This window comes from Camarhynchus parvulus, chromosome 4 (genome assembly GCF_901933205.1).
Source record: "Camarhynchus parvulus chromosome 4, STF_HiC, whole genome shotgun sequence".
Taxonomy (NCBI): Eukaryota; Metazoa; Chordata; class Aves; order Passeriformes; family Thraupidae; genus Camarhynchus; species Camarhynchus parvulus.
The window spans coordinates 2,367,989-2,395,169 of record NC_044574.1 but is presented as its reverse complement, the minus strand read 5'-3'; the positions used below and the strand labels follow the sequence as shown (position 1 = coordinate 2,395,169).

The 27,181-nt window shown below is 60.5% G+C and overlaps 2 protein-coding genes across 2 annotated transcripts in view; one reads left to right on the top strand and one right to left on the bottom strand.

The window, feature by feature from the left end:
* Positions 1–14,736, bottom strand: part of LOC115903762 (dedicator of cytokinesis protein 2-like) — a 49,090-nt gene extending 34,354 nt beyond the window's left edge. The window contains 22 exon segments of the mRNA XM_030948448.1: positions 1,989–2,123; positions 2,550–2,650; positions 2,906–2,995; positions 3,105–3,202; positions 4,025–4,211; positions 6,951–7,054; positions 7,146–7,218; positions 7,727–7,825; positions 8,425–8,549; positions 8,634–8,759; positions 8,849–8,928; positions 9,109–9,184; positions 9,502–9,637; positions 10,491–10,572; positions 10,900–11,054; positions 11,156–11,291; positions 11,684–11,832; positions 11,913–12,009; positions 12,122–12,177; positions 12,339–12,379; positions 12,477–12,560; positions 14,694–14,736. Coding sequence (XP_030804308.1) covers positions 1,989–2,123; positions 2,550–2,650; positions 2,906–2,995; positions 3,105–3,202; positions 4,025–4,211; positions 6,951–7,054; positions 7,146–7,218; positions 7,727–7,825; positions 8,425–8,549; positions 8,634–8,759; positions 8,849–8,928; positions 9,109–9,184; positions 9,502–9,637; positions 10,491–10,572; positions 10,900–11,054; positions 11,156–11,291; positions 11,684–11,832; positions 11,913–12,009; positions 12,122–12,177; positions 12,339–12,379; positions 12,477–12,560; positions 14,694–14,733 — 2,270 coding nt within the window. The 5' untranslated portion in view covers positions 14,734–14,736.
* Positions 14,737–16,824: 2,088 nt separating this feature from the next.
* Positions 16,825–26,185, top strand: DQX1 (DEAQ-box RNA dependent ATPase 1). The gene is made up of 12 exons (XM_030948468.1): positions 16,825–16,871; positions 17,441–17,744; positions 19,795–19,988; positions 21,753–22,128; positions 22,291–22,527; positions 22,700–22,799; positions 22,893–23,048; positions 23,189–23,380; positions 23,463–23,588; positions 24,449–24,639; positions 25,333–25,523; positions 25,603–26,185. The coding sequence occupies exons 2-12, from the start codon at positions 17,457–17,459 to the stop codon at positions 25,787–25,789; spliced, it is 2,238 nt and encodes a 745-aa protein (XP_030804328.1). The 5' UTR covers positions 16,825–16,871; positions 17,441–17,456; the 3' UTR covers positions 25,790–26,185.
* Positions 26,186–27,181: the final 996 nt, after the last annotated feature.

Sequence of the window (27,181 nt, the reverse complement as noted above, 5' to 3'; positions counted from 1 at the left end):
AGAGGAAGCAGTGAGGAGGAAGCAGCGAGGGACAGACGTCACCACGGTGACATTGGGGCACTGAGGGGACACAGGGAGGTGTCCCAAGGTGGAGGACAGGGCTCAATCATCCTTGCAGCTACCTGGGCTCCTCAGAGGGGCTGCAGGCTCTGCTTGTGCAGCTCCAGCAGCAGCACAGGCAATCCCAGAGGCAGCAATCCTCAGCAACTGACTCTAATTACAACCCAATTCCTGTCGATTACAGCCTGTACAAATTGCAGCACGCTCAGAGCACTTAGAGGATGTGAGGAGCCCACGTTAGTGCATGTTGAGATAAAGGGAAGCTCTATAAAATCACTAAATGTCCTCAGGGATGCCTCTGCTCCAGGCAAACTCATTCAGGGGGCTGTTTGCAAACAAGCTGGGTAATTAATTTCTGCTGCCAGAAGCGCTCTGAGCTGGGAATGTGCTCGGTGTCCTCACACAGGAGGGAGAGGCAGGTGCTGGGTGTGATGTTCTGCAGCACCTGGAGCCATGGATGGGACTCTGGGAGCGATGGAAGTGGTGAGGACACACAGGGCTCAAACGCCACAGTTAATCCAGAGTGGGGCAAAATGAGTGTGATAGTCCCTGGGGACACAGGGACAGCAGCACAGCTCCCCAGTGCCACTGAAGGGGACACAGGTGTGGCATTCACATTCTCTGAAAAAATCCCTTTGCCCAGGGTTTTCCTCCTGGGAAGCTGAGAAACCTCAGAAAAAAGGAAAACAATTCTTATCTCATTTGCTTCTCCTGTGTTGTGCTCATGTGGAATGTGTTTGGAGATTGTTTACCCACAGGTGATTGTTTCATTGGATTCTGCTGTGAGTTGTTTTAATTATTTGGCCAATCAGGGCCAAGCCGTGTCAGGACTCTGGAAAGAGTCAGGAGTTTTCATTATTATCTTTTTAGCCTTCTGTAAGCATTCTTTCTGTATTCTTTACTAGAGTATCATGATAATATAATATAATATAATATAATATAATATAATATAATATAATATAATATAATATAATATAATATAATATAATATAATATAATATAATATAATATAATATAATATAATATAATATAATATAATATAATATAATATAATATAATATAATATAATATAATATAAGTAATTTATGTAGAAATTATATCTATAAATTATTAAAATTGTATAAATATATAAATTATGTATTAGTAATAAATGAGCCTTCTGAGAACATGGAGTCAGATTCGTCATTCCTGCCTTCATCAGGGCATTCCCAACAAGTACAATATACAGGAACCCCAGCACATCCTGGGCTTGGGGTACAGGAGGCAAAGCCCTCATTTCCCCCCAAACACAGCTTCCTGCTGGACCAGGGTGCCTGGGAATGGGGTGATCCCACAGCTTGCAGTGCCAGCAGTGCCCACCCTGCTCCCTCAGGACACTTCAGCTTTCGGTGCTGCCTACACGGAATGAAAGAGGAAGGTCTGGAGATGCCAGATTTCCTGATTTCCTCCTCTCCCACGCCAGGAGGGTGTTTGTGCATCACCCAGAGTGGATGTGAACCCTGTGCCCACGGGGAACAAGTGACACCAGCCCTGGGGGGACTCTGGAAGGGCCTGAGGGCACCTCGACCTTTGAGCTGAGGAGGCACCCAGCCTGTTCCTCCGCTCATCACACCAGATTTGGGCTTGGAGGGCACCTCAGAGACCCTCCAGCTCCACCCCCACCTCCCACCAGGCTCCAGGAAACCTTCCCAGCCCAGCAGCAGCCATGCAAGGGCACAAACTGCCCAGGGCACTTTGCCATTTCCATGGTGGGAGGATTTGAAGAGCTCATTGGAAAGCCCCTGTCAGGAGTGGCTGAGGTCACTGTGGGGCAGGGTCGGCACTGGGAGGCACTGGGAGGCACTGGGAGACACCAGGAGCACTGGGAGGCACTGGGAGACACTGGAAAGCACTGGGAGCACTGGGAGGCCCAGCCCAGCAGCACTCACTGTGCGAAGAGGCGGCGGGAGCGCACGATGAATTTGAAGATGTACTCCAGGGCTTTGAAGGTGCGCGGGAGGGACTCGCAGGGCTCACCCCGGCCCGCCTGCTCCACGTACTGAGTGAGCACCGACAGCAGCTTCCTGCGGGGAGGGGTGTCCTGGGTGTCCCAGCCCTGTCCCTCCCTGTCCCCACTGTCACAGCCCCATTCCAGCTGTTCCAGGACCATCCCAGCTGTCCCAGCCGTGTCCCACCAGCCCTGTCCCACTCCAGCTGTCTCTCACTGTTCCAGCTGTCCCAACCCTGTTCCTCCCTGTCCCAGCCCCATCCTGGCTATGCCAGCCTTGTCCCCCACCCCTCCAGCTGTCCCAGCCCTGTCCCAGCCCCATCCTTGATGTCCCACCCAATTCCAGCTGTCCCATCCCTGTCCCAGCCCCATTCCAGCTGTCCCACCTCACTCCAGCTATCCCATCCTTGTCCCCCACCCTTCCAGCTGTCCCATCCCTGTCCCCCACCCCACTCCAGCCATCCCAGGCTGTCCCCCCTGTCCCCCAGCCCCAGCCCCTCACTTGTAGGCCAGCGTGGCGCTGAAGTGCTGTCGGATGTAGGCCTCCAGGACCGTGTTGAAATGCTGGAACTTTCTGTCAGCCACCAGCCTGACAATGAAAACCTGAGGGCAGCAGGCAGGGGCACGGCTTGGCGTGGGCAGGGGGACACCTCTGCCACCCTGAGCCCACCCTGAGCCATCACTGGGATCACTCTTGTGGTGAAACATCTTTAAATGCTGCTGGGATTGTCCCCCAAAGGGACAGTGTCCCCCAAAACGGCCCTGCCCTGTGCTGGGTCCCTCAAACCCCATTGCCCCAGTCCAACCAGTGCCCACCCTGCACTGGGCAGGGCTCAGAGCCACACAGGTTGTGCTCACCAGGGCGTCAAACACGAGGGTGTCATAGACATCGGTGTCTGAGTGCTCCATCATGATGGAGAACAGGGCATCCAGAGTGTCCTGCAGGAACTAGGGGGACAGCAGGGCTCGAGGGATGACCCCAGCATTGCCCAAAACCCAGTTCTGGGCATGGGGAGAGGGGGGCAGGAACCAGGGAGGGAGGAAATGCCGGCTGTACCTTGATGACCTCCCCTCCATCCACGTTCATCAGCTTCTGGAGGTTCCCACAGAGCAGGCTGGGCTTGGAGCGCCACTTCAGCAGCCCCAGCAGGTTCACTGGGCAGGGGGAACGGGGCACTGAGCACTCCCTGTCACACCCCAATGTCACCAACTCCCTGCTCCCCCATCAGGAGCAGCCAGGACCCCCTCCCACAACCTCTGCTCAGTGCTGAGACCTCCTGAAGCCAAGCCCATAAAGCACAAACCTTAAATAGGTCGTGGCTGTGGGGCACAAAATTGTGCTGCAGGAAGGGAATGAACACAGCAGCCTCATCCCTGAGCCCTCCACAGTGCCCTGGACCTTGCAGCCACGTGCTGTCACCGTGTGTCACATCCCCAGGCCACCAGGCCATGTCCCCTGAGCCATCTGCACTCTGCCAGAGCAGGATGAGCCATTCCCACCCTCCAGCCTTGCAGCAGGTGGGAGGAGAGCCCAGCCCATCCCCTGGGCCCTTCCCCTGGCTGAGGGGGCACCAGAGCAGCCCAGGGAAGCTGGAAACCCCCCTGAGCTAACCCAGGCGTGGGGGTGAAGGCACAGAGCTCCAATTCCCACCTCCGTTTGGAGGGAAGGTCATGGAGCCTCCAGCAGCCACATCCAAGTGGGAATTCCACTCATTGTTGCTCCTCTCCAGTGGATGGCAGTCCCCCAAAACACCCAGATGGAGCTGATCCCCCCAAAACCAGCCTGAGCATGGGCAAACTGAGCACTCCCACATCCTGAGCATGGCCAAACTGAGCCCTCACTGTCCCCAGCTCTCTGTCCCAGCGTGATGGACACCGGAGACCCAAATATCAGAATTATGGTCCAGCAGATGGGAACAGCACCGGGGAGGGGACACAGCCCCAGCTCCCCCTGCTTTGTGGGGACCCAGCACTCACCATTCTGGGTCAGCTTGGTGGAGCAGACCAGCGTGGAGATTTGGAAGCTGTCCCGGCTGGACACGGCCAGAGCCGCCGCGGCTCCGCTCACACGGAAGGAGCCCGAGAGGAGCTTGGGCTCCGGCACGTTCCGCTCCGAGGGCAGCGACAGGTACGCGCTGGCATCCTCCAGCTTCTTGCTGTCACCCTGCAGGGCACAGGACAGGGACAGCTGGAGCCACCCCCAGCGTGTGGGGGTCCCAGTTGTGGGGTTTTCTGGGTCTGGATTGAAGGCACTTGTGTAAGAGCCGAAATGAGGGATGTGGGACTCCAGGGGCTCTCTAAAATTCAGTTTATTACATTCAGGGTCATGGGTGATAGAGCTGTGCCTACAGCTGTCAGCTCCAGCTGCAGGCAGGCCTGGAGACCCTGAGTTTAGGTTATAAATGCATTAGATACTTTTCTTTTGGTTACAATGCATTCTATACTTCTCTTTAGGTCACAATATATTATATTCTTTTCTTTTGGTCACAATGCATTCTATACTTTTCTTTGCTGAGCATCTCAATATAGTAGAACCAATCTGTACCTTAACTTTTATCTCTAGCCTATCATAACTACTGTAATTACCATATTCATGTCACTGTTCTCCAATCACTAAAAGTCAGTGCATTACAGCTTAAGCTAGAAATTGTTTTTCAGTTTTCTTGCAGTGGAAAATTCTGAGACCTTTTTGCTACTTGCAACATTTGCTGACTTGTTTGCCTGTGCTATCTTTCTGCTTGGTAAAAATGTCTTCTTGTTTGGGGTGGGTTTATCCTTTGCTCTAAGCCATAAAAACCCCTTCTAACTAACAGACCCTTTGCCTCTTGGTCATCCAGTAAGGCTGGCTCAGCAATTCTTTTCTTCTCTATCAAAACTTGCTTCCATCTCTATTCCTTCTTCAGATCCTACATTTAAAAATCTTTCTGCCAAGCATCTGTGAGACTGTCTTGTCAAACTTTCATCCTTCCCAACACACTTGAGACAGTAATTTGTGTTGGGAGACTCAAGTTTATTATTTTTTATCAGCAAAACAGTCTCACTACTGTGAGTTCTGCAGCAAGGCACAAAATGGCCAATAATTTCTTGTCATGAGGTCTTTTAAGACTAAACTATCCAATTAAGAGCTGACACCTAGATTATTTTCCCTTTTAACCCAATAACTGATCCCACAGAGCTGCAATGGGGACTTTTCTGCCCAATTACAAAATGCCACCCAAACCCATGAAGAAGAAGGAAGAAGAAGCATGAAGAAGAAACCCAGGATGACACCCCATGCCCTCCATCTTGCTGCCATCCACAACACACTAAAAATCCTAAAAACTCAGTTTCTCACCTGAGTGACACACCTACACTGCTCTCTATAATCCATTTCACACTTTTGGGGATTCCAGTCTATTCTGGAGTTTAGGAAACTTTCCCCATGAATGAGGGTCAATGTTCCACACAGAAGGATTCACTGGGGTGACTCTGAGTGACCTTCCCTGCTCTTGGCCAGCCTGGGACATGGGGGATGGCCAGAGCCAGCTGGGCCACAGCTCACAGACACCCCTCCAGCTGAAGGTGGCAGGGAGGTGACAGAGCTGTTTGCTGGTGGCTTTTCCCCTCCAGGACACATCTGGAACTTGTGCAGGGAAAACTGTCTGGAGCCCATGCAGGGAAAACTGTCTGGAGCCCAGAGCAGCTGGAGATCAAGAGCTCTGAGCAGCTAAAAGCCCTTCACTCACATTCCTCTGGCAAGCAGAGACAAAAAGATGAAATATTTTCTGCCACCCAGAGTGCAGCCTGCCGGGAAGAGCCAGAGCCAGGCAGGGAGAGGATGGAGCAGCTCAGGATGTGGGGGCTCAGCAGGGCAGGGACAGCTCTCTGAGGGGAACAGGGGCTGTGCAGGGCTTGTTCTCCTGGCAGGGAGGTGTGGGAGGTTTGATCTCACTGCCACATCCCAAAGGTGCCCAATGCTGCTGCTGTGGAGGGGACAGTCCCCAAAGAGCCAGGGAGCAGAGCCAGCGCCGAGGGCCACGGCGGCAGTTCAAGAATTTGGGTCTTTCACCCAAAAATAAAGCAAGGAGGAGGGACATAATGATTTCAAATGTGCAGGAGCCTCAGGGAGGAACAGCGTGGTCTGTCCCTGTCCTGGGCTGCCACAGCAGGCGGGAGCCATCCCAAAAAAAGGCAGAGCTCAGAGAGGGATGTGGCTCTGCCTGGAGAAACTGTGGTCACATTGCCAAAATCAGAGAACACCCCCATACAGCAGCTTAGGGACACTGGAGCTCCATGACCCCAGAAAGGACCCAAGAAAGGACCCCAAAAGGGACCCCAGAAGGGACCCCAAAAGGGACCCCAGAAGGACCCCAGAAGTTGTCAACACACAGGGAAGAGCCCAGAGCTTGCCCTGGCAGTGGGGACCAGCTCGTGCCTCCTGCTCCTCTTGTCCCAGCGGTCCCAGTGTGGGGAGGGGACACCAGGTAAGGGGGCAGCACCTTCAGGGGCCCTTCAGATTAATGCTGACAGCGTTTTTCCCAAATGAGCAGCGATTTTGCCTCCCCCCCCACTCTCTCAGAGCAAACCCGAGCAGTGCCAGGGCTGGTGAAATCAGGTGAAGCGCAGCCACACCACGGGGACGTTCCCTGCCCGTCACAAAGGCTTAAATCACCTTCTCCCAGAGCAAACTTGGCATTCCAGAGGAGCAGCAGCAGGGATTGGAGATGTGTGTGCAGGGAGCCCCCACCTGGAGCCACCAAGGACAGCGAGGACAGCGGGGAGGCACCACAAACCCTCGGGGACACCACAAACCCTCGGGGCCTTTGGGTACGTGCCACCAGTGCCGTGGCTCTGGCAGAGACTGGGACCCTGGCCCCAAAAGTGTCCTGCCCCCAATTCAGGGGGTTCCGGGGTCCCCCCATACCTTGTAGAGCACCAGGTCGTGCTCCCCATCCCGCAGCGTGGTGCCATCGGGGCGCATCAGCCTCACAAAGGCCATGGAGAAAATCCTCTCACTGCGGTCCTTGGCTGGGGGGACACAGCGTGAGGGGGAGCTGGAGGGGACCAGAGACATGTCCCCAAGCAGGGACAGGCAGTGCTGGCAGCAGGGGACACTCACAGTCGCTGGAGGAGCGGTGGCGGAAGGTGAACCTCAGGTGGGTCCTGTGGACGTCCTCGATGGGGACAGCGATCTGGGGGGGAAGGGGGGCCAAGGTGAGGGCAGGGGCTGTGCCCCCAGGTGGGCAATGATGCCCCTGTGTGCCCACACCTGGCCAATATCCCTCTGGCCAATGTCCCTCTGTGCCCACACCTGGCCAACATCCCTCTGTGCCCACACCTGCCAATGTCCCTCTGGCCAATGTCCCTCTGTGCCCCACCTGGCCGATGTCCCTCTGTGCCCAGGCAGGGGCTGTGCCAGACCATCCACTGCTGCAAACCAACCCCACGTCCTTCCCAGTAAACCAGTGAGGCTGAACTGGGGGCACTGGGATGGGGACAGGGCTGCAGAGGACACTCGGTGTCCATCCAGGGGTCACGCTGTGACCCTGGCGGCACCTCCGTCATCCCTGAGATGGGACCAAGGACTGTCCCACAGAACACCTGCCCTAAAAGGGACCCCCTAGAGCAGCAGGAGGAGCGAGTGCCACATCCTGGAGGGGCTGCAGGGCTGTCCCCCCCCCAGCCCCGCTGTCCCCAGACCTTGAGGGTCTCCATCCAGCGCTGGTGCCGCTGCTGGTAGTAGACAACAGAGCGGTAGTGGCTGCTGGGGCTGTCCCCCGCTCCCGCGTGGATCACGTTCTGCCGGAGGAGACACCTCGGGATCAGCCCGAATGACCTCACAGGGAGGGGACAATTCCCGTCCCTGCCAGCCCCGGCCACGCCCCAACCTCCCTGCCCACACCCTCCTAAACCGCCTGGTGCCACCTCCGAGGGGACACACGGCCCTCCCAGGGCACATCAGGCCGTGGCCCTGGGGATGGGGATGGAGAATTCCAGCCCATCCCTCAGGAGCCAGGTGAGAACTGGTGACAGAACACCTGGATGGTGACAAGAGCCACCCTGGGGAGGTGACACTTGGGTCTGACCCCCCCCTGCCCGCCCCAGCTCTTTCCTGTCCTGGGGACACTGGGGATGGCCAGGGGGGCTGGCTGTCCCCAAGGCAGGACAATTTTCTCTCTGTTCCATTTCTTTATTCCATTCCCAGATCTCTGGTTTGGGCAGCTCCAGTGGCCCAAGAGGCTCCTCCAGGCTGGAGGAGCTGCTGGCTCTACCCGAGGTGAGGTGACACAGGGGACACCTGCCATACCCGTGGTGACACAGGGGACACCTGCCATACTCAATGTGACACAGGGGACACCTGCCATACCCGAGGTGACACAGGGGGACACCTGCCATACCTGCACCACGTTTCCTGCCTCGTCACACACACACACCGTCACCTCCACGTTCTTCTGCGTCTTCTTGCTGCCCTTGTCGAACTCCCCCTGCACCAGGGTCAGGTAGATGTCGTTCCTGACATCACCTGTGGGGACAGCCCCGTCAGCCAGGCCCTGCCACCACGCTGCCACGCCCAGAGACCCCTCAGGATTGTCCCCAGCGCGCTTGCCTGGCATTATGACCTCCGGGTAGCCCAGCTTGCGAGCCACTGCCGTGCTGCGGTCCACCAGGTGGGGGTGGTCCTTCCTCACCTGGCTCAGGTCTCCCCAGAGCACCTTCAGGGACACCCAGAGCCCTGCAGGGACCACAGGGTGACAGGGTGACACACAAGTCCTCGACCCCTCATGTGACAAGCAGATGGCCCAGAGGACACAGGGTGTCTACCTTGTCCCTTGTGGTTGATGTCCTTCCCTTCCACCGCCTTCCGGATCATGGTGTGAAGGAAATCCCCGTCAGCAGCCACCCTGGGAAAGGCACATTTGGGGGAAAAACCTTTTCTCCTTGATCCTTGCACCTCTTGCCCCCTGGGGGCTGGTGTCCCCATGCCACCAGGTGGTGTCCCCATGCCACCAGGTGGTGTCCCCATGCCAGCCAGGCCCTGGGGTGCTGCTCCCTGCCCTCCCCAGCCTCCCCTCGGGGCTCACAGGTGGACGGGGATGAAGTGCTGCTTGTCCTCGTCGCTGTCACACGTCCCCTTGGTGATGTCGGTGATGTCCATCACTGCGGTGACACACAGGTGGCGCCGTGCCAGGGGTGGCACTCCCAGCCCAGAACGGGGTCATGGCGGGAGGTGAAGGCAGGGGAGCTCCCCAGGGCTGCTCAGGGGGTCCCCTGTGCCAGGACAGGGCGGTGTTGTGTCCCTTGGGCAGGGACAGCCCCGGGGTGGGGGGACAGTGTGGGGACAACCATGGGATTGGGATCTGCCAGCAGGGAAAGGACAGCGGGAGCAGCCCAGGGACATCGCAGAGCCCGGTGCGGTGGCTCTGGGGGAGTGCCAGGGTGGTGGCACGGGGGTCCCTGGGGGTCCCCAGCCCCACCTGAGATGCCGAAGGGCCGGCGCAGCCCCGTGCTGAGCTTGCGGCTGTGGCTGTCGCGCAGGTCCATGCGCCCCACGCGGATGATTTGGCACACCAGGAACAGCCGCTCCCGCTTCAGGTCCGCGCTGCCCAGGTCCTGGGGGACACGCAGGGGCCGTGTCACCCTGGCAGCACCGCAGGGGACGTGCCAGTGCCAGCGCCAGGTGACCTCGGGATGCCCAGGGCTGCGCAGGAGGAGGGGTGGGCACAGAGCGCCCCCGCTGCCCTGAACTATGGGGACAGTGGGGACACAGCCCCGCTGCCCTGGGGGCTCCTGTGCACCCCAGGAGTCCCAAATCCCCGCGGCGGGGACAATGCCAGCACTGATGGTCCCAATGGGTCACCACAGACCAGGCGGTTTGGCACAAGGTGGGCAGCCTGGCATGGTGTGAGGATGTCGGGGGGGCCCTGTACCCCAGCTCCGGAGACACCGGGGAGGGGACCGGGTCCCTCGGGGGCTGCCCCTGCGCCAAAACCTCCCAGCGGCGCTAAGGACAAAGGATGGGGACACGCCACAACGCGTGGGGACACAGCAGCGAGCAGAGCAGAGCAGAGCGCAGAGATGGGCGAGAACCGGGGGACGGCAGCGGAGCCGAAGTGCTGATGCTGCTCATTAATTAACATTGATTTTCCCGCCTCATTTGCATATCGATGGCTCCGCGGCGTCCCTGCGGGTCAGCGCTGCGCTGCAGCCAAAGCGCTGAGTCAGCAACGGGAGGCGTGGGACGAGCGGGGACGGGGCACCCCGGGACCCCCAGCACCGGGAGGGGACCCCGGGACCCCCAGCACCGGGAGGGGACCCCGAGGGGCAGCTCCGTGGTGGGTGCCACGTCAGGGATCTGTGAACGGGCTGGGGGTACGGGGGGCCACACGGGGCACCCAAAAAGCTGCGGGTGGGGGCAGATCTGCAGGAGGGGCAGCAGCGCGGCTCCTCCGGGGTCTGCGCTCACCGTGAACACCGCCCTGAGGTTGTTGAGCAGCTCGATGTCCTGCGGGACGCCCGTGCTGGCCCAGCGGATCACGTAGTTCTCGCTGCGGGGAGGGTGATGGTTGAGGTGGGCACGGGGGTGGCAGAGCCGCCGCCAGCTGCCACCCCTCAGCCCACCAGGGTCCCCAATCGCGGCACAGGCACTGGCCCAGCCTGGCTGTGCCCTGGTCACCTCAGCAGTGCCTGGGGCAGGACAGGGATGGGATATGGTGGCATGACAAGAAAGGGATGTGTCCCTTCCCCCTGTGACACCCGCTGGGTCCTCAGGGCTGGGCAGGACGGGCAGCCTGGGGAGGGAACGCCTCAGGGGGCAGCAGGACAAACACCCAGCACAGCAGGGACAGGGACAGGGGTCTGTCCTGAGCCCCCACCTGATGATGCGCTGCTCGCCGGGGTCGTAGAGCGCCATGAAGAGCTGCGCCTCCTCCCCGATGTGGCAGACGAAGTTCCGGACGCACAGGTAGAGGTTGTGGGAGGGCGAAGCAGCCCCGTGGGTGCCGTGGCCTGGCGCTCTCTGCTGCGAGCTCTGGGGGGCACGAGGTGGGGGGCACAAGGTGGCTCAGCCTTGTCACCTCCCCTGGCGCAGGGGACATCGGGCTCAGGGCGCAGGGCTGGCAGCAGCCTCACCGTCTCCTCCTGGAGGCGCTGGCTGAGGGTCTGTGCTGCCCTCCTGTGAGCCTGGAAGAGGCTGATGACGCTGGTCCTGTCGGGGTCCAGGATGTTCTCGTCCTCATCCCGCACCACCAGGTCCAGGGCGAGGATTCTGCAGGGGCCAGGGTGGGGTGAGGCAGGACTGGGGGCACCTGGGCCTGTGTGTCCCACCCCGACTCACTTGTCCTTGCACAGGGTTTGAGGGGACAGTGCAGATCCCACTGGGAAAAGGGACAGGAGCTGGCAGCACCAGGAACATTCCTGTCCCAGCCACAGCCCTTGGCCAGGTGGCTTGAGCAGCTGGTGGCACACTTACTGTCCCCAGCCAGCACGGGACAGCCAGCTGGGACAATGGGGACACAGGGACAGCCAGCCAGGACACCAGGGAGGACACCTGGGCACCGCACAGCCTGTCCCAGAGGCAGAATGGAGGTCCCTGTCCCTGAGGCAGATCTGAGGTCCCCATCCCAGAGGCAGGTCTGAGGTCCCTGTCCCCAGGCTCACTTGTTGCCATAGTCCATCTTGCCGGTGACCTCCTTCCTGAGCCTCAGCAGCTGGTCCTTGGGCAGCGTCCCCGAGAGCAGCTGCGAGCGCTGCTCCATCAGCTCCTGCATCATCCTCTTCACCTGCCCGTAGCGCTCCGTCTGCCCGGCCTGCAGCACCACCGCGGGGTCACCGGGGCTCGCCCAGCCTGTCCCCAGATGTCCCCAACACCCAGAGCCTCGTCCCTCACCACATAGAGCTGCTTCCAGATGGCGGCCCACTCGCGCAGCGTGGTGGTGATCTCCTGCACCATGGGCATGTCGGAGGGCACCGTGCTCTCCTCCAGCCTGGGGGGGGGCACAGGGAGCCCTGGAGCGCCCCAGCACTGCAGGGAGCCCTCAGGGGGCAGAAAGTGGAGCCCCCCACCCCACCCCTGCCCGTGGTGCCCCCCAGACCTACCCCCTCTGCTCCACCGCGGTGCCCTTCAGCCGGATCAGCGAGGCGGGGAAGATGCCCTGAGGGAGCCAGAGCCGTCAGAGATTTCCCTCAGGGGGGCACAGCTGGGGGCTGCCAATGCCACAGAGTGCCCAGCCTGCCCCCCTCAGGCACCCAGCAGGGACAGAAAGCCACCAGCAGTGTCCCTGCTGCCACCAAAGCCCAGCAGCCTGTCACCTACCCGGGCAGCCCTGTTCCGGAGCGAGTACCCGCAGTACCAGCCTGCCAGGGGAGGGGACATTGTCAGCCGGGCTGGGGGTCCTGGCCCCGCCGCAGGGACAAAGGAGGGCACAGGAACCCACGCTGGGGTCCCCCTTACCCTCGGAGGCCTGCAGGATGTGCACCATCTCCCCAATCTGCAGCGGCAGGTGATGCTCCTTGGTGCGCGGGAAGTTCCACACGGCTGCGGGAAGAGGGGCTGGGAGTTGGGATCCCTGCCTGGAGCCCCTCAGCAGCCCCCAGGCACCTGCACCCCACAGCCAGCCCCCCATGGTGCCCCCCAAAACAGGCCCCATTCAGCCCTGAGAGATGGGGCAGAGCCCCGGCCCCATAAACAGCTCGGGGATGAGACCCCCGAGGGCCCCGACCCCACACAGAATCCCCCAGCCCCTTTTTGGCACTCAGGGGTCCCTTATGGGTCCCCTCTGCCTGCCACCCACACCCTGGGTGCCCATGGTCCTGCTCCTGGCACAAGAAGTGAGGGGAGGGAAGTGCCAGCTGAGCCCCTGCCCGGGGATGGTGGCACAGGGACAGAGCTGGTGGCCCAGGGACATGTCTGGTGGCACAGGGACAGAGCTGGTGGCACAGGGACAGGCCTGATGGCACAGGGACAGGCCTGATGGTGGCACAGGGACAGGCCTGGTGGCCCAGGGACAGGTCTGGTGGCACAGGGACAGAGCTGGTGGCACAGGGACAGGGCTGATGGCACAGGGACAGAGCTGGTGGCCCAGGGACAGGTCTGGTGGTGCAGGGACAGGCCTGATGGCACAGGGACAGGGATGGTGGCACAGGGACAGGGCTGATGGCACAGGGACAGGCCTGATGGCACAGGGACATGTCTGGTGGCACAGGGACAGGCCTGATGGCACAGGGACAGAGCTGGTGGCACAGGGACAGGGCTGATGGCACAGGGACAGGCCTGATGGTGGCACAGGGACAGTCTGGTGGCACAGGGACAGGGCTGGTGGCACAGGGACAGAGCTGGTGGCACAGGGACAGGGATGGTGGCACAGGGACATGTCTGGTGGCACAGGGACAGGGATGGTGGCGCAGGGACAGGCCTGATGGCACAGAGACAGGGCTGGTGGCACAGGGACAGTCTGGTGGCGCAGGGACAGGGATGGTGGCACAGGGACATGTCTGGTGGCACAGGGACAGAGCTGGTGGCACAGGGACAGGCCTGATGGCACAGGGACAGGGATGGTGGCACAGGGACAGAGCTGGTGGCCCAGGGACAGTTTTGGTGGCCCAGGGACAGGGATGGTGGCACAGGGACAGTCTGGTGGTGCAGGGACAGGGATGATGGCCCAAGGACAGGTCTGTTTGGGGACAGCAGAACCGGCACAGGGGAGGGGTGGTGCTCTCGGTGACCAGCAGCTTCCTGCCCGGCTGTGCTGTGGTTGTCCCTGTCGCTATTTCTGGCCCCAGGGCAGGCAGCCCGGCTTTGGCCACCAGACTGGGGGACAGCCGCTGAACCTGGGGGTCCCTGCCAGGACCTGTGCCCACCCTGAGCCCCGGGCAGGGCCAGCTCACACTGCAGCACGCCCAGACCCGCCTGGCACCGGGAGCCCCGAGGTCCCACAGGACCCGTCCCATCACCCTGAGCTCCCCGTGCTGGGAGCAGCAGCAGCTCAGCCCTGACTCAGGTGATGCCCAGGACCCTGCAGCAGCTCAGGTGATGCCCAGGACCCTGCAGCAGCTCAGGCACTCCCCAGAACCCTGCAGCAGCTCAGGCACTGCCCAGGACCCTGCAGCAGCTCAGGCACTGCCCAGGACCCTGCAGCAGCTCAGGAACTCCCCAGGACCCTGCAGCAGCTCAGGCACTGCAGAGTGCAAGGGAAGGGTACAGGAAACGGCCCCACAAGAAAAGGGAAGAAGCACAGGGCTGCAGGAGCCAGCAGAAGCTGAGGGTGCTGCACGGAGTGGGGGTGCTCAGAGCTGGTGCAGGGCACAGGGAGCCCGAGCTGGGGGTGCTGTGAGGAATGGGGGTGCCCCAGGCTTTGCAAGGCAGCTGCAATTTCCCCCTGAGGAAAATTCCTGGGGTGTCTCAAGGCTCCCCCAGAGCCTGGAGGGAAGCCAAGCCCGCAGCCCAGTGCTCCCCACCCCCAGCAGCACCAGCCCTGCAGCCTCCTGGTGCGTGGGTGCTGCTGGCGCCTGTCCTGCTTGGCCACCTTCCCTGAGCCTTCTGTCACCAGCCCCTGTTTGTGCCACCACCAGCACAGCCACGGGGCTGTCACCACGGATGTCACCTCACCCTGAGCACCCCATCCCTGCAGCCCAATGGGGACCCCCACAGAGCCCCACAGCCCCCACTCACCCACGCCAAGCTTGTCCTTGGTGGGCAGCCAGGGCGCCATGGCCACCGGGGCAGCGCCGGGGCCGTGCCGTGGGACCAGGGCGCTGCGGAGCCACGGGTGGTTCCTCCTGCCACCCTCCCCTGTCACGTGTACCCCCCCAGCTTGTGAAACCTCTGCTTCCTCAGCATGGCCCACCCCACCGTGCTGTCCCTGCCACGAGCAGCGGGGTGGGGATGGAGCCCCCACAGGGTCTGGGCCCAGTCTGGTCACTGAGGGGGTTGTGGTGACACTTTTGAGTGACCAAGAGCAGGACATGGGGATGGAGCTGGGAGCACAGAGCGCTCCAGCCACACCACAGCACCAGGAGCCACGAGGAGCCGTGGGCATGTGCCGGCTGTGAGGCTCCTTGCTGGCAATGCTGGCACAGGGTTGCTGCCATCGCGCCCTGTGGCATTCACGTTTTCTGAAAAATCCCTTCGCCCAGGGTTTTCCTCCTGTGAAGCTGAGAAGCCTCAGAGAAAAATGAAAACAATTCTTATCTCATTTGCTTCTCCTGTGTTGTGCTCATGTGGAATGTGTTTGGAGATTGTTTACCCACAGGTGATTGTTTCATTGGATTCTGCTGTGAGTTGTTTTCACTCTTTGGCCAATCAGGGCCAAGCTGTGTCAGGGCTCTGGAGAGAGTCAGGAGTTTTCATTATTATCTTTTTAGCCTTCTCTAAGTATCCTTCCTGTATTCTTTAGTATAGTTTACCACAGAATTCTTTAATACAATATTTTATATGTTATTTAATATTCAATATTATTTAGTTAATAATTAATTATTCTTAATATTATTAATTATTATTAATTCTTAATTATTATTATTTATTACCATTATTGTTAATTATTACCATTAATATTATTATTGATTAGTACCATTATTAATTATTACCATTATTACCATTTACCATTGTGTAAGTATCCTTTCTGTATTCTTTAGTATCGTTTCCTATAGAATTCTTTAATACAATATCTTATTCATTATTTAATATTCAATATTATTTAGTCGATGATCAATTCATTATTCTTAATTAATATTATTAATTCTTATTTATTGATATTTTATTATTTATTATTTTAATCCTGAGACCCTCTGAGCCCCCAAATCCTGCTCCACTCCCACAGACGGGCACAGGTCTCTCTCCATCAGCCCCTCGGAGCCAGCACTCGGCTCCTTCCCTGCATCCCTATCCCCTGCATGTCCCTAAACCCCTTGTGCATGTCCCCAAACCCCCTACACATGTCCCCAAACCCCCTGGGCATGTCCCCAAACCCCTGTGCATGTCCCCAAACCCCCCGTGCATGTCCCCAAACCCCCTGGGCATGTCCCCAAACCCCCTGTGTATGTCCCCAAACCCCCTGTGCATGTCCCTAAACCCCCCGTGCATGTCCCCAAACCCCTGTGCATGTCCCCAAACCCCCCTGTGCATGTCCCCAAACCCCTGTGCATGTCCCCAAACCCTCCCAGTTCCCGATCTCCGCAGTCCCGGGGTCAGCAGGCACCGCTCGGTTCGCGGTCCCTTCCCGGTCCCGGCGGGAGCTCAGGCCGGGCCGTTCGCCGGTCACGGAGCTCCACCTGCCGGTCCCACCGGGAGCCGCTTCGGGTGCGAGGCGCCGGTACGGGATGTCCTCAATCGGGATGCCCACACCCCGTGATGCTACGGGATGCCCCGCTCCCGTACCAGCGTGAGCAGCACCGTTACGGGATGCTCCGGTGCTCCGGTACGGAAGGACCGACACCGGTACGGGATGCCCGGTTCCGGTACACCCCACAACAGTATAAGATGTTCTGTATGGAAATGCCCGGCACTGCTACGGGATACGCCGGTACAAGATGCCTGGCTGTGGTACGCCCGGTCCCGCACTGGGATGCCCAGATCCAGTACGGGATGCCCCGCAGCAGCACCGAGATGTCCGGTACCGGGAAGCCCGAACAGGGGCTGTGGGGGGGCTCAGGCCGCAGCCGTGCCCGGCTCGGGGGCGCAGGGCGGAGCTGGCAGCGGAGGCGGGAGGCGGGAGCGGGGCCGGGGCTCCCGGGGGGCTCCGTCCGCTCCGGTCCCGCCGCCACATCCGGGCCCCGCCCGGCGCGGGCGCTGATTGGCTGACGCGGGTCACGTGGCCGTGTCCCCCGGCAAGGCCCGCTGTGGCGCGCGCAGGTGAGCGGCGGGACCGGAACCGGAACCGGGGCCGGAACCGGGGCCGCGGCCCTGAGGGGGTGTAGGGAACCCGCCCCTGACCCGCCCCCGACCCGCCCGCCCGCTCCGCTCCGGCCCGGTGCCGGTGCTCAGGTGCCCGGTCCGGACCGTCCCGTACAGGTGCTCCGCCGACCCGGTCCGGCCCGTGCCGTTCGGGACCGACCCTCCCAAGGTGTCCGCCGTGTCCCGCAACCCCCGTACCCTGCCTCCGGTCCGGTCCCCGCGCACAGCGGTGGGACAGCACACCTGTCCGGTGTCCGCACTCCGCTCGGTCCTGCGGGGCTCTCCCGGTGCCCCATCCCCTTTCCCGGTTCCCCGCCCGTTGTCCCGGTCCCCCACACTCCGGTTCTGTTCCTGATCTCCTCGGCCGTGTCACCCCCGTGCCCGCATCCCCCGGCCGTCCCCGGTGCCCGCGGGTTCCCCCTCCCCGCCGGACGGGACGTGGCACTGGGCAGCACCGGGCGCCTTCCCGGTACGTAGGCGGGGGTGGGTCAGCGCCGGTGCCGCTCCACCCCCGCCCGCCCTCGCAGCTCCGGTGTCCTCGCCATGGCCGGCTCCGGGGCCCCGGCTCCCTTGCCCGGGCCGAGCGGCCCCGGCTCCGCGCTGGAGGAGGAGGAGGAGGAGGAGGATGAAGAGCCGTCCCTGGGCTGCGACGGCGACCTGGAGGTGAACCCCTACGATGGGCTGCCCTTCTCCTCCCGGTACTACGAGCTGCTGCGGCAGCGGCGGGAGCTGCCGGTGTGGACGGCCAAGTACAGCTTCATGGAGCACCTGGAGGGCAGCAGCGGCATCGTGCTGGTGTCCGGGCCCCCCGGTACCGGCAAGAGCACCCAGGTGAGCCCGAGGGCAGAGAGACACACGGACAGGGTGTCCGGGAACGCCGCACGGAGCCCCGCGGGGTGGGCGAGCACCGTGATGTGCTGGGGATGGGTAAAGCTGGGCACGAACCGGGGAGCGCCGGCACCGGAGGGCGGAACGGCCCCTCCCGGAGCTGGGCCTCCAGATCCCCGCGGGATGGCCCCGGGGAGCCGGTCCCAGCTGCTGGTGACGCTCGGGGACAGCACCGGGCAGACTTTGACCGGGGAGGGGATTGCGGAGCTGTGGCTGCTGCAGGGCTGGAATGGGCTGGGTGCCCCAGGATATCGGGCTGGGTCCCCCAGGATATCGGGGTGTTGGAATGGGCTGGGTCCCCCAGGATATCGGGGTGTTGGAATGGGCTGTGTGCCCCAGGATATCGGGCTGGGTCCCCCAGGATATCGAGGTGTTGGAATGGGCTGGGTGCCCCAGGATATCGGGCTGGGTCCCCCAGGATATCGGGGTGTTGGAATGGGCTGGGTCCCCCAGGATATCGAGGTGTTGGAATGGGCTGTGTGCCCCAGGATATCGGGGTGTTGGAATGGGCTGGGTCCCCCAGGATATCAGGCTGGGTCCCCCAGGATATCGGGGTGTTGGAATGGGCTGTGTGCCCCAGGATATCGGGCTGGGTCCCCCAGGATATCGGGGTGTTGGAATGGGCTGGGTGCCCCAGGATATCGGGCTGGGTCCCCCAGGATATCAGGCTGGGTCCCCCAGGATATCGGGGTGTTGGAATGGGCTGGGTCCCCCAGGATATCGGGGTGTTGGCCCTGAGCTCCAGGTGCTCAACCAAATCAGCTGCCTGGGTGTGACCTGCTGAGTTCCTGGGCTGGGCTGGCGCTGCCGGATTTGGGGATCAAAGCTCCTGTGCGGGCCCCAGGGCTGGTGTTTTTGGGTGCAGCACCCTGCTGTTAGTCCCTGCAGGGCCCTGGGGACACTGAGGCACAGGCAGTGCTCGTGGGGGGCTCAGGGGTGACAGGAGGAAAGCAGGACTCGGGTCCCTGGTGCCAAAGGGACATCTGCGTGGCCTTGGCACTGTCCCACGCTGTCAGGCCGGGCACGTGGCCAGCAGCTGCTCCCTGGTGATCCCTTCCCTGTCCCTCTGGGGGTTTCCCAGGCCATTGTGCCATGTCCCTCATGTGAGAACAGGGTCATGGTGTCCCACACCAGGGCAGGAAGCTGCAGGTGTGGGGCCATGGGGCTCCTGTCACAGCCTGTGGGGCTCAGAGGTGACAGGAGTGCAGAGGAAAGATCCTGCCTGTGAAAAACACCAGTCACTTGTTTCTAAAATTTTAAAAGTTTAGTAGTAATAAAATGGTTATAAAAATAACAATATAATTAGACTAATAAAAATTTTGGACAATTTGGACTAGGACAATATAAGACAATAGAAACAAAGAGTTACAGACAGTCCAGGTACCTTTTTCTGGGCAAAATAAGCCCGAAGAAGGACCCACGTTAACAGAGGATTAACCCTTAAAAGCAACAGCCTGTTGCATATTCATACACCTCATACATGATGCATCAATTCCATCAAACACAGGATTCTGTCTGGTCAGTGTCAGCTTCTTCCTCTGAATCCTGACAGCTCTTCAGGGCTGAGTGAGGTGGGAAGAAGTTCATTTCTCCTGATAATGGAGCAATAAATTCTCTTTCTCTGAAAGATTTAGGTGTCGTCCTGTGGCTGCTATCTCGCGCGAGTCCTCTCTTTAAAAATATCTTACATAGCATAGTTTCTATTTTAACATTTTGTTATAACGTAAAACTATGTTTAACACACTACTTAACAAAATTAATAGAGCATCACTTTCTAACATAGCACATAATATAATATTCATTTTAATATTTGCAAAAAGCCAATCATAAAATAGGCATTTTCACACAAAATGAGCTTTGAGTGCCTCTGGACAGCCCCTGGCCCTGGAGATCCTGCAGGCAAATCCATGGGAAGCATCTTTGTGCCCTTCGGAGTGGCACAGCAGGGAGGGGACAGTCCTGGAGCCACGCCACCCATGCCCTGTCCCCACAGATCCCTCAGTGGTGCGCCGAGTACGCCCTGTCCATGTCGTTTGCCCACGGGCTGGTGGCCTGCACCCAGCCCCACAGCCTGGCCGCCCTCAGCCTCTCCCTGCGCGTGGCCGACGAGATGGACCTGAACCTGGGCCACGAGGTGGGCTACTGTGTGCCCCACGAGGACTGCTGCACTGCTGACACCATCCTCAGGTAGGGCAGGGACTGCGGGGCCCGTGCTGGGAACGGGAGCACAGCGCCCTAATCCCGCTAAACCCCGCCTAATCCCTTAATCCAGGCTGGCCTTGCTGGGGAGAGGCACGGGCTGCTCTGGGGAGGGGCTGCTCTGGGGATGGGGTTGCTGTAGGGAGGGGCTGATCTGGGCTGTCTCGGTTTGGAAAGACAGAGGTGTGTGCTAAGGAAGGCAGGAGCCTCTGCTAAAATGGGGAATGTAAACCCCGTCCCTCTGAATTGGTATAAATTTGAAATTAAGGGGCTCTCAGGCAAAGATGTGGGAGTAGGAATAAGAGTTCTTTATTAGGGAAGAAAATGAAAATAAAATTAACAGTGCAGTAAGTCAAAATAACACTGACAGAGTCAGAGCAGGAGCTGACACTCTGTGGGTCAGGGTGGTGGCACAGTCCCATCCCATGGTGGCTCAGCCCTCCTGCAGTGCCAGCTGTGGTTCTGTGGGAGCAGGGATCCTGTAGAAGGGTGCAGTCTTCCTCTGGGAATCCAGTGGAAGAAGCAGCTGTTTCTCTGGGAATGCAGTGGAAAGGCTGATCTGGTGTCCCGGAATCTCAGATTGTATCCAGGTAAGAATGCTTGGCTCCTCCCCTGGGTGGGCCATCTCACAATGGGATGATGGAATTTTATCAGCCATGCATGATGCTTAATGGCCCATTAACAGAAGAGATCTCCTGGAGGGAGGATTGGTTGTGGAAGAGATAAAGAAAACTGCCCAATGAACAGAAGATAACTGCCCCACCTCCAACAGATGGCAATAGAATACACACATTGCCTGGCAATCGAGGATAGATGCCAGGGAAGGTGTGTGGCATGGTGACAGTGTGCTGTGTCCCAGATTGCAAGGCAAGATGAATTCTATACCATCTGCATGGCAGCTGTCTTTTGTCAAGTGGGCAGTTTTCCTTATTTCTTCCACAATCACACCTCCCTCAGGAGGGGACATCTGCTGATAACAGCTATTGAATGTCACTGCATGGCTGATAAGAGCTACAGCATCCCACTAGGACATGCTCTGCTCAGGGGGAGGAGCCAGGCATTCCTACCTGGATAGAATCTGGAGATTCTGGAACACCAGCTCAGCTTCTCCACTGGATTTCCCAGAGGAACAGCAGCTGCCTCTTCCACTGGATCTTCAGAGGAAGACTGCACCTTTCTCCAGGATCCCTGCTCCAGCAGAACCACACCTGACACTGCAGGAGGGCTGCAGACACACTTCCAATTGGACTGGAAATTCCACCACAGGGTGGCAGGTTGTGTTCTGACTGTCGGTGTTGTTCTAGTGTACTGCATTGTTTTATCCTTTTAGGATATTTTATCCGTTTATTTTCTTCCCTATTAAAGAACTGTTATTTTCTGCTCCCATATTTTTTTTTGCCTGAGAGCCCCTTAATTTAAAGTTTATAACAATTCAGAGGAGTGGGGAGGGTTTACATTCTCCATTTCAGGGGAGGCTCCTGCCTTCCTTAGCACACACCTGGCTTTCCAAACCGAGGCATGGTGACCACAGCAGGAGGAGCAAATAGAATACACGTTGCTTGGCAATCTAGGATAAATGCCAGGGAAAGTGTGTGGCATGGTGACAGTGTGGTGACATGGTGACCACAGGAGAAGGAGCAAATAGGATACGCATTGCTTGGCAGTCTGGGACATGGGGAGGGGTCTGCTCTAGGGAGGGATGAGGTGTCCCCTCAGCCAGGAGTCCTTGCTGATGGGTCACGGCCGTGTCAGGTTCTGCTCGGACGAGATGCTGCTGCGGGAGATGACGTCGGAGCCGCTGCTGCGGCAGTACGGGGTGGTGGTGCTGGACGAGGCTCAGGAGCGCACGGTGCCCACGGACGCGCTGCTGGGGCTGCTCAAGGACGTGCTGCGCCAGCGCCCGGCCCTGCGCCTCGTCGTGGTCACCTCACCCGCCCTGGAGCCGCGCCTGCGCGCCTTCTGCGGGGACCCGCCCGTGGTCAGGGTGCCCGGGCACGGCTCCCTGCCGCAGCTGCTCTACCGGGAGCCGCCGGCCCACGGGAGCGTGGCCGCCGCCTGCCAGGCCGTGCTGGACATCCACCGGCGCCAGGAACCCGGCAACGTCCTCGTCTTCCTGGCCAGCGAGCAGGTGGGGGAACAGGGAGGGGAGGTTCGGGGGGTTCCTCTCAGTGGGATGGAGGGGCAGCTGCAGCTCCTCTGCAGTGGAGGTGGGCACAGGGCATGGCACAACCTGGGAATAGGGACACTGTGGAGTCAGCAGATGTCACCTGTGGCCCTTGTCCTTGCTCAGGAGATCTCGGAGTGCTGTGCTGCCATCCAGACGGAGGCCGTGGCGCTGAGCCCGGCGCTGGGCCCACTGCTGGTGCTGCCGCTGCACCCCGGGGTGGGCAGGGCTGCACAGAGACTCTATGAGACACCTGAGGAGAGCCGGGAGCGCCGTGTCATTGTCACCCACTGGCTCGGGGACTCGTCCTTCTCACTGGGCACCGTGCGCTTTGTCATCGACTCGGGGCTGGAGCTGCGCAGCGTGAGTGGGACGGGGACACGTGGGGGTCTGGGTCTGCCCTGGGTGCAGCGGGCTGTGGTGTTCCAGGCTGAGAGGAGAGGTCTGCCCCAGGGAGGTGACAGTGGTGACCCTGCAGTGGCAGGTGAGGGGCCTTGGGGGATGGCAGGGGTCCCACTCACAGCCTCCCCTGCAGGTGTACAACCCCCGCATCCGCGCCGAGTCCCAGGTGCTGCGGCCCATCAGCCGGAGCCAGGCTGAGTCACGCATGCAGAGAGCTGCTGGCAGCCCCCCAGGTGAGCCCCTGCTCCAGTGTCCCCCCCTCAGCACTGCCAGCAGCCCCTGGGCCAGCACCTGTCCCCACCCTGTCCCTGTCCTCTCTCCTGCAGGCACCTGCCTGCGCCTGTACTCGGAGGCCTTTGAGCAGCGCCTGCCCCCCAGCCCCGCGCCCCAGGTCAGCGAGACCAGCCTGAGCCGCCTGGTGCTGCTGCTGAAGCGCCTGGACATCGCTGACATGGGCCAGTGTGACTTCCTTGACCGCCCAGGTAGAGCCCATGGGGCCAGGCATGGCATGGGGAGCAGAGGGGCACAATGGGCAGCTGTGGCTGTGGTCATCACTGTGGCCTGGGTTGTCTCTGGGAGGGACTGGACAGAGTAGGCAAAGCTGCCTGATGTCCCACCCCAGCCCCTGAGTCACTGATGCAAGCTCTGGAGGACCTGGACTACCTGGCAGCCCTGGATGATGACGGGAATCTGTCGGAGGTGGGGATCATCATGTCCGAGTTCCCCCTGGACCCACAGCTGGCCAAGGCTCTCATCGCCTCCTGCGAGTTCGACTGCGTGGAGGAGATGGTCAGCCTGGCTGCCATGCTCACAGGTACCCTGTAGGGGGCTTGGGGGGGAGCCAGCAGTGCCAGGGAGGTGCTGGGCACGCACAGTGACCCCCTGCCCACCCCCAGCATCCCCCTGCTTCGTGCCCCTGTCCACGCACCTGGAGGAGGCCGTGGCGCTGCGCCGGCGGGCGCTGCTGCACCCCAACGGGGACCACTTCACCCTCATCAACATCTTCAATGCCTTCCAGCAGCGTGAGTGGGGGGGTTGCACCTCTGTGGCCATCCCACAGACTCCTTTGTGTCCCCTATATCCCCTGTTGTGTCCCCTCATGTGCCCCTGTCCTGGAGCTGCCCCTGCCCTGCCCCATTCCTGACCCCATCCTAGTGCCCAGCCCGGCTGGGGGAGGATCTGGGGGTCCCAGCTCTAGCCTGGGGGCTCAGTCCCTGTCACCACTGTGTGAAGAGATCACAGACAGAGAGAGCAGCAGTGCTTCTGTGTTCCCCAAGCCCCCAGCCCAGCGGGCTCTCTGCTCACCTGTCTCCACCCCATGGCACCAATGTCCTGTCCCCATATCACTGACCCCACTATCCCACCCCTGTCCCCACATCACAGCCCCTACTGTCCCACCCTTGTCCCCACATCGCTGACCCCACTATCCCACCCCTGTCCCCACATGCTGACCCCACTGTGCCACCCCTGTTGCCCCACATCACAGCCCCCACTATCCCACCCCTGTTGCCCCACATCACAGCCCCCACTGTCCCACCCCTGTCCCCCCATTGCCGACCCTACTGTGCCACCCCTGTCCCCACATCACAGCCCCTATTATCCCATCCCTGTCCACCCATTGCTGACCCCACTATCCCACCCTGTCCCCACATCACAGCCCCCACTGTGTCATCCCTGTCCCCACATCACAGCCCCCACTGTGCCACCCTTGTCGCCACATCACAGCCCACACTGTCTCACCCCCATCACCACATTGCTGACCCCACTGTGCCACCCCCATCCCCCCATTGCTGACCCCACTGTCCCACCCCTGTCCCTACATCACAGCCCCCGCTGTCCCACCCCTGTTGGCCCATTTGTGACCCCGCTGTGCCCCCTGCAGACGCGGGGGACGAGGGCTGGTGCCGGAAGCAGGGGCTGTGTGCCGAGGCGCTGCGCCTGGCGGGCACGGTGCGCTCCGAACTGCTGGAGGCCATGCGCCGCATCGAGCTCCCGGTGTCCCCGCCCGCCTTCGGCTCCGACGCCAACGCCCTCAACATCCAGCGCGCCCTCATCTCCGGGTACTTCCTCAAGGTGAGCCCAGGGGGCGTTGTGGGGAGTTATGGGGGAGGTGTTGGGACGCACCAGCCACGCCACTGCCTGCTTCTCGGGTTGCTGTTGATAATTGCTGCCCCGAGATGTGCAGGATGTCTCTGCTTCAGCCCGCGCAACTGAAGAACGAGTCTGGACTCTTCATTTCTTGGTCTTGAGGTTGTTTATTAATTCTTATCTATAAAATTTTCTTTCTGCCCAGCTGAGGTCTGCTCAGCAAGGCAGCCACGAGCACTCTGACCGCCCCCGAGGCAGTGTTGTCCATTTATATTACAAACTATGTATAACATATTTACACTTAATTCCCAATACCTATCACCTATGTTGGACAGTGCACTTCTACTCTAAACCAATCCCAAAGTGCCAACATCACAGCAGAAAATGGAGGACAAGAAGAAGAAGAAGAAGAAAGGCTAGACACGCCCAGATTCCTCCATCATAACCCCCATACCAAAAATCCTAAAATCTACATTTTCACCCTGTAATCATTTTGTTATTACACTGTTCAAACCTGTGTGACTCTCACATCCTCATACAAAGCTGGTAACTTGCTCCAAGGGTCAAAATCAGATCCCCAGGTGTTCTGGGCAGCATGCCAGGGTTTCTGAGCCCCCTGACGGGGTCCTCAGCAACTCTGGACACCCAGAGGAATGCACTGAGTTCCGACACCTGCAGGTCGCCCGAGACATCGACGGCTCCGGTAACTACGTGATGCTGACGCACAAGCACGTGGCACACCTGGCGCCCGCCTGTGGGTACCTGCTGCGGGCACCCCCGCGCCGCCTGCCCCCCTGGGTGCTCTACCACGAGTTCACCATCTCTCAGGACAACTGCCTGCAAGTGGTCTCGGAGATCCAGCCCCAAATGTGAGGGCACGGGGAGGGACGGGTCCTTCCTTACAGGGCGTCCCTGTAGCTGGCTGACCCCACGCTGTCCTCCTCGCAGGCTGGTGGAGTTGGCCCCGCAGTACTACCTGAGCAACCTGCCGCCCAGCGAGGGCCGGGACCTGCTGATGGAGCTGCGGGAGAAGGTGGTGGCGGCGGCAGAGGAGGCGGCGCCGGCAGAGGCGGAGCTGGCCGAGGGGGCCGGACGCGAGGAGGATGAGCCTGGGGACGTCTGCGTCCTGCAGTGAGCCGGAGCAGCGGAGCCCCGCGGTGGGGCTGCCTGGGCTTGGCCATGACCCTGGGGACAGGGGAGCCCTGGGGAGGCCCCAGGAGGGGCTGTGTGGCCGCAGGGGCTGTCCCGGGTCCCAGGGAGGCGCGGGCACGGCCTGGCACTGCCTCGGCTCTGCGCCGTGGTCAGTCGTGGGCCAGCGGCCGTGGGACCACCCCGGCACCTCAGAGCGTGGATTGGGGAGCACTGGCCCCGGCCGGGGGAGCGTTGTGGGCCCTCCCCACTGGGCTCCTTCACCCCGTATTTCCCGGGGGTGCTGCGGGGCTGGAGGCATCGCCTGTCCCATTCCCCCCATGCCCGGGGCCGAGGGGCCACGCGCGGGTCCCTCCTCCTGTATAAAGTTTTGTGACCTTTACTCCTGACTTCGTGTCCGTGACTGCAGCAAGCGTGGGGTCCATCCTGCCCAGGGACATCACCAGAGAGGGATCCAGCCAGGGTGGGGTCCATCCAACTGTGGGACATCACCACACGGGGGTCTGGCCAGGGTGGGGTGTATTCTGCCCAGGGACATCACCACACAGGGGTCCAGCCATGGTGGGCTCTGTCCAGCCATGTCCTGCCCAGGGACATCATCACAGAGGGATCCAGCCAGGGTGGGGTGTATTGTGCCAAAGGGCATCACCACACAAGGGTTCAGCCAGGGTGGGGTCCATCCTGCCCAGGGACATCACCACAGAGTGATCCAGCCAGGGTGGGGTCCATCCTACCCAGGGACATCACCACAGAGGGGTCTGGCATGGTGGGCTCTGTCCCTGCTCCTCCCGTCTCCCAGGGGTGGTTTCTGTCTGTGAGGCCTCTCTCTCCTCCCACCCGTGTTTCAGGAGCCAGGGTGGGGTTCCAACCACGCTGAGGCTCTGAGGGCATCCCTGGCCTTTGCCTCAGGACTTCCCCTCCATGGTTGTGGTTCTTCTGCAGAAGCCAAGCAGAAGTTGTGCTTGGCGAGATGGGGGCGAGCGGGGCCCCCAACCTGCTGCCAGTGCCTGCTTCCCCCAGACAGGGCAGGGCACCCCAGGGCAAGGCACCCCATCCCTCCCTCCCTCCCTCCCTCTCCTTTTCGGGTTCCCTACAGTGCTACAGACAAGGGCTGAGCTGCTGCAGGGGCCCTGGGGGTCCTGGCTCCCCGTCCCCACCCCTCATCCCACGCACAGGGGTTTGGCTCAGCTCAGGGAGGGGCCTTGGAGGTCCCACTGGCCTGTCCTGGCCACAAGACCTCAAAAGGTGAGAGCTGGGCTCCCCCAGCCTCCCACAGCCCCAGTTCCCTCTTTGCTTTCTAGGAACTGCAGAAAGTACGTGAAAGGGTACAGCACTGCCTTCCCCAGGATGGGCTCTGCCGCGTGCCCTCATCGTGAGC

Excerpts from the sequence above, each read along its gene's own strand:
- DQX1 (XM_030948468.1), top strand. The coding sequence starts at position 17,457 with ATGGCCGGCTCCGGGGCCCCGGCTCCCTTGCCCGGGCCGAGCGGCCCC. Across the intron at positions 17,745-19,794 it reads GTACCGGCAAGAGCACCCAG|ATCCCTCAGTGGTGCGCCGA; the intron begins GTGAGCCCGAGG and ends CTGTCCCCACAG. Across the intron at positions 22,528-22,699 it reads CGGGGCTGGAGCTGCGCAGC|GTGTACAACCCCCGCATCCG; the intron begins GTGAGTGGGACG and ends CCTCCCCTGCAG.